Here is a 5,903-nt window from a genome sequence, read left to right on the forward strand (position 1 = left end):
AAAAACACAACAATGTGAGAAAATGACAGCCAAACACTCACACAAACAGACATATTTAACAATATTTAACATTATAATTTTAGGGACTCCAAGTCTCAGTCCCAGGATAAACTGTTTAACAGTTGGTCCCCAAAACGCCAGTCAGCCAGGTTCTGGGTCCTCACACATAGCACACACCTTGGGCTGTTGGGCCTCCATCGCCTTCTTTCCATCCCAGGCCCAGCTCCTCTTGGTGAAGTAGTTGACGGTGGCGAACTCAATAAGCGCGGAGAAGACGAAGGCGTAGCACACAGCAATGAACCAGTCCATGGCGGTGGCGTAGGCCACTTTAGGCAGCGAGTTTCGAGCGCTGATGCTGAGGGTGGTCATGGTGAGCACGGTGGTCACACCTGGTGGAGCAGAAAACTGGGTCACTTTTTTTTTTACCAACCAGACACACTATTTTGGTTTTCACTCCGACAGATTAAGTCGCAGTAAAAGGAGGTCACATTTCAGAGCATCAGAGACAAATCCTGCAGCAGCAACACCCGGTCATCATGCTGTATTGAAGAAGACTTGAAACTAGAGATTGAGACCATAAACTCATGTTTACAATGTTTACTGAGGTAATAAATCAAGAGAGAAGTAGAGTCATTTTCTCATAGACTTCTATACAACCAGAGGTGTCGCCCCCTGGTGGACACTAGAGAGAATGCAGCTTTAACACATGAAGCTTTGACTTCACTTTACAGAAACAGAGATTGCCTCCTGTACAGAATACAAACTTATGACTGTACTAGTAAAGTGAAAAATGTTTAATTTGCAATGTGACTCACCAAAGACGGTACGCGCCGGCACCGACTCCCGGTTGAGCCAAAAGGAAACCTGCGACAGGATGACGGTCATGAAGCAAGGCATGTAGGTCTGGATGACAAAGTAGCCGATCTTCCTCTTCAGGTAGAAGTGAGCCATCATCACGGTGTATTGACCTGCAGACAAAGGAGGAGGAGATGTAATCGACTGGATAACCAAGACACTGAAGGGAACGGTTTGGGATGTAGAAGGTGCTGGACCTCAACAGAAGACTACTTATTTGTATATTAACTATTTCAATTTAAAATTAGCACGTATATGCAGTTTTTTTAAACACAGGAAAACCTGCTTTAATCGGGCAATAGACTCCTTTCTCACTGTCAGCAGTTACATTTGAAAACAGGGTTATTAAACGGGGAAAATCTTAACGTGATTACTTCTTCTTTATTTCTGTTACTCATTCAGTCTCTCCTCAAACTGTTCAACCAGAGTCAGTGATTGTTGGAACAGTGGAGAGACTAACAGATGGTTTTGATGAGTTTTATTCTGTTTCTGTCCACTTTGAATGACGTGAGTTTTACGTTCTGAGAGCTTTCTGACTGGAGTCTGGTGGCTTTGAAGAGAGAACAATAATTCTATAATAAATTATAATAATTGTCCAAATCCCTGTTGATTTAATTTATTATATTTTCACTTCAGCGTGTGTCACATAACATTATCGTGTCCTCTCAGTTTCCATGTTTCCATCACTGCCAATCAGAGCTGGTGATTTGTGATTTTAGGCCATACAGAATAAATTCAATTGATATAAATGAAGTGACCGTCGCAGAGTCACTTATCACTGAGTGATGATGATTATAATCTTCACCACTGAACACAAAAGACTCATGTTAGTGAGTTTGTGTCCAGAGGGAAAGACAGATCTGACCTGGAGACAGTGAGAATGAACATTTATTAATAGACTAATAGATTAATAGACCATCATCATCATCACTATCATCACCACCACCACCATCATCACCACCACCATCATCACCACCATCATCATCACCATCAACACCATCACCACCATCATCATCATCATCATCATCACCATCACCACCATCATCATCACTATCATCACCACCACCATCATCACCACCACCATCATCACCATCAACACCATCATCACCATCACCATCATCACCATCATCATCATCACCACCATCATCATCATCATCACCATCATCATCATCACTATCATCACCACCACCACCACCACCACCACCACCATCATCACCACCATCAACACCATCATCATCACCACCACCACCATCATCATCATCACCATCATCATCACCATCATCACCACCATCATCACCATCATTATCACCATCATCCCTATCACCACCACCATCACCATCATCACCACCACCATTACCATCATCACCACCAACATCACCACCACCACCATCACCACTACCACCACCATCATCACCATCAACACCATCACCATCACCATCACCACCACCACCACCATCACCACTACCACCACCATCATCACCATCAACACCATCATCATCACCACCACCACCATCATCATCACCATCATCATCACCATCACCACCATCATCATCACCATCATCACCATCATGAACACACAAGCACTGTTTATTTGGAGTCACGTACGCCGTCCTCACTAGAGCACCGAATGTGTAATAATCCTTCTTAAATGAATAAATACACAGACAGGTGAGGAGGATAGGAAGTATTGTTGGTTTTGATCTTTTCATGGTATTATTGACAATAAAGAAAAGAAAGAGCTTTATCCTTGAAGTGACAATCCACCGGAATATAAACGAGCTGTTATAATCTATTAAAACAACATCCAGGCAGTCGAGCTGATGATTCAGATCATTTATAGTTTTTAGTGGAATTAATGAAATCACTGATAATAACTGTTTCTTTCATTATTTTATATTTATTTATTTAATTCTATTTTACTTTATTTAAATTTGACTATGTATAAATATTGTTTATTTATTTTTTCTCGCTCTTATTCATATTATTGTGTGTATGCATGTGTGTGTGCATGTGTGTGTGCATGTAAGGCTATTCACTACCTGCTAAACTATTATTAATATTAATATTGATATTATTTCTATGTGCCTTGTTTTCTCAGCGTTCGGGTTAAAAGTGAACAACAAGCACAGACGAAGGCAAGTTCATCAGAAAAATACTTTTCATTTGTCAAGTGTTGAATTCACACAGGAGTATACGAACCATGTGCTTATTTAATGTAGACTGTTTATTGATTGAATTACCAGAAAACATGCAATATTGGGATTTATAGGTGAAGTATGTATGAAATGAGCGATGTGGAGATAGATCGATATGTGGATTCAGGTATGAGACACGACTTGTACTGACGGTTGGAGGCGAGTAGAACTGAGACGTATCGTAGAACACAAGACTTAGAATTTAGTCAAATGTAGTTTATCTGGAATACAAGTTCATTTAAAAACAATACTAAATAATAGTATTGTTTAATACTAAACAATAGTAATAATAATACTAATAATCTTTCCTTTTTTTATTTGCAGCTTTCTCTCGTCTGAAATCTGTTTTTGAGGCGTGTTGTAATCTAACTTGACGGGAATCATCTCGTCCTGTTCATCAGCTGAAGATCACACAACTCACTGAGTCTGATAAACTACATGAATCCACAGATGACGGCTGCTTTCTCCTGCAAAATGGGATTTTTCTGTCCCGCTAATCCCTCGTCACAATCTGCATCCTGTATATCTCTCCCTCCCTCCCTCCATGAGTGTGAGAGGGGACAGACAGTCCGTCCCGTTCACGACTCTCTTGGTTGGGGGCCATACACCCTGAAAACAGACCTTGGATCCGCGGTGATTACAAGCAGGTGCACAGATGACTGAGGCAGAGGGGGGTTGAGAGGGACCCGGTGAGGGGGGGAGAGAGAGAGAAAGTTTTGGACCGGCGACGAGCATCATGTCCTTAAAGAAGGGGACACCTGTGCTGCCTTCACTCCGAGGACCACCGGCCTGCAGCCCCGCTCTGTGGGGGCACGACTGGGCCGACCCGGCTCTGATCTGAACCCTCCTGCTGGTTCCACCTGGACCTGGACGGAAATGTCCGAAAAAATGCAGTTGTGTTGGATTTTACTGTTTGGCTTGTGGAGCGTCGGCGGGGAGCTGCCGTTCATAGCGGAGAACAACGCGGCCATGCTGGTCGACTGGTGAGTGCAGACCTAACAACCATCTGTGGAGCTTCCTTCCTCTTCTGATGTGTGCGAGCAGGTTTCGGCCTGTCAGCAACATCACACTCTGTGTCGATACGTTGATGCTCCTGGTGCTTAACCTGCGAGGTCAAAGGTGAACTCGGCCCAGTGTGAGTGCTTTGCTGACCTATTCTCAGCTCGTTGAGGGTTTGTACCTCCGATTAGCAATGCTGATTAAGGACATGTGTGTCTGAGCAGTGCATGCTGGGGGGGGGGGGTGTGCAGAAAAATATAGCAACCAGTGTGTTAGTCTCAACTGAGCAGCGTGGTACCCTGAAGGCACCACGCACAACGACACATAAACGCACCAGCAACAAGCTGCACACATCTATCATCATACTTCTTTACATAACACAGTTAAGCAGATGCCCCCCCCCCCCCCACGTGTCTGTCTCCCAGCCAATCCCTGAGCTGTGACATCGCTCGGTGAAAGCACAACTGACGGGCCTGCGTACGGATTAACCCTACAGACCCGCTGGCTCAGACCGCGGATGAGTGATTTTTTTATTTTTTTGTTTCCTCTCGTCTCTTGGCCTCAGAGACAGCTGGCCGTGTGTGGGAGGCACATTCATTGTTCTCTATCCTGCTTCATTATATATATATATTCTTGTCACAACATCTTTTGGGATGGCACACACTGTAATAATAACACACAGAGCTGAATGATGGGGTAGAAGCAGCAGCTTAACATGCTGAAGCTGCATGAAGCTGCTGTGAGGACGCTTTAGTTCTCCATCGACAGGGGATGAAGACAACAACACAAGTGTCCACGTCCAGCAGTGACACAACCCAACACGTCTTTACACTACCACGATTAAAGGAGGTCATGTTCAAATACAATGAAGGCAACAATCAAGACATCAACAGGTCTACATGCTAGCAATGGCCGACACACCATTGCTCTGGTTATAAGAGAAATAGAAAATAAAGATAGTTTTTGACTGCTTTTAAATGGCGTAAAAAGCGTTTTAATGTCCCCAAGTTGAGCGGCGTATAACGTGGTGCCTTTAGACTATTAGCAACATTTCATAATGATGACGTCAGCATTAAAAATGGTCCATAGCTATAGATGTACGATAGGAGAGTAATAATGCTGATCCGTGGTTCCTCCACTGTACCTCGACTGGTGTTGATGTCCTCCGTTCCTGCAGTCTGACCGATCAGATGGTATTGATTGAGCCGGGAGCCTTCTTCTGCCACCACCACCGACTTTGCTGCTCCCTGAGTCCACGTGTAGACCACCTCAGACACCGGGTACGCATCTATGAGAACCACACGGGCACAAGGACGCACTTCACTTTTGCATCTGTTGCAAATTAAATGTTCTTGATAAACAGTTTGTTTTATTTTTTTAATTATTATCTGAATCTTTGTTGATCTGAAAAGGCATAAAAGTTAGGGATTGATCTGAAAAGAAGATCATATTTTGTATCTGCATTCATGACGTCATCGCTCATTAATGTTGACGAAGACGACGAGTTATTGTTTTAAAAAAGGTGATTTAATAACATTTAAATACAATTGTTTTAATTCATTAAAAAGTTTAAATGCATTGAATCAGTTTATTCAATTTCAGGATTTTGTTCCAGGATTCGTAATGTTTTTAGGGTGATGGGGGGGCTCTTAGATATGAGTAGGAGGAGCTTTAAGGAACACTGACCTATAGGACAAACATCCTGACAGAGTGTTAGACCACACTGCTGAAGCTTCAGGATGAACTGAGTAAAACACGATATATTAATATTTACTGCCAACGTTGTCATGAATTAAATTCTTCTAGAAGGTTTATCAAACAACGCAGCAGATATTTAAGATGCTGATCCAGATC

The 5,903-nt window shown here is 42.9% G+C and overlaps 1 protein-coding gene across 1 annotated transcript; it reads right to left on the bottom strand.

Moving 5' to 3' along the window:
* Window positions 1-177: 177 nt before the first annotated feature.
* On the bottom strand, window positions 178-5,453 carry LOC116378833 (gamma-aminobutyric acid receptor subunit alpha-5-like; the record flags this gene model as incomplete). The annotated part of the gene is made up of 3 exons (XM_031840746.1): window positions 178-389; window positions 816-968; window positions 5,194-5,453. Coding segments are annotated over 3 exons (625 nt in total), but the record flags the coding sequence as incomplete, so codon positions are not given.
* Between the last annotated feature and the right edge of the window lie 450 nt (window positions 5,454-5,903).

This window comes from Anarrhichthys ocellatus, unplaced genomic scaffold, assembly GCF_004355925.1.
Source record: "Anarrhichthys ocellatus isolate YVR2014 unplaced genomic scaffold, GSC_Weel_1.0 scaffold3243, whole genome shotgun sequence".
Lineage (NCBI taxonomy): Eukaryota > Metazoa > Chordata > Actinopteri > Perciformes > Anarhichadidae > Anarrhichthys > Anarrhichthys ocellatus.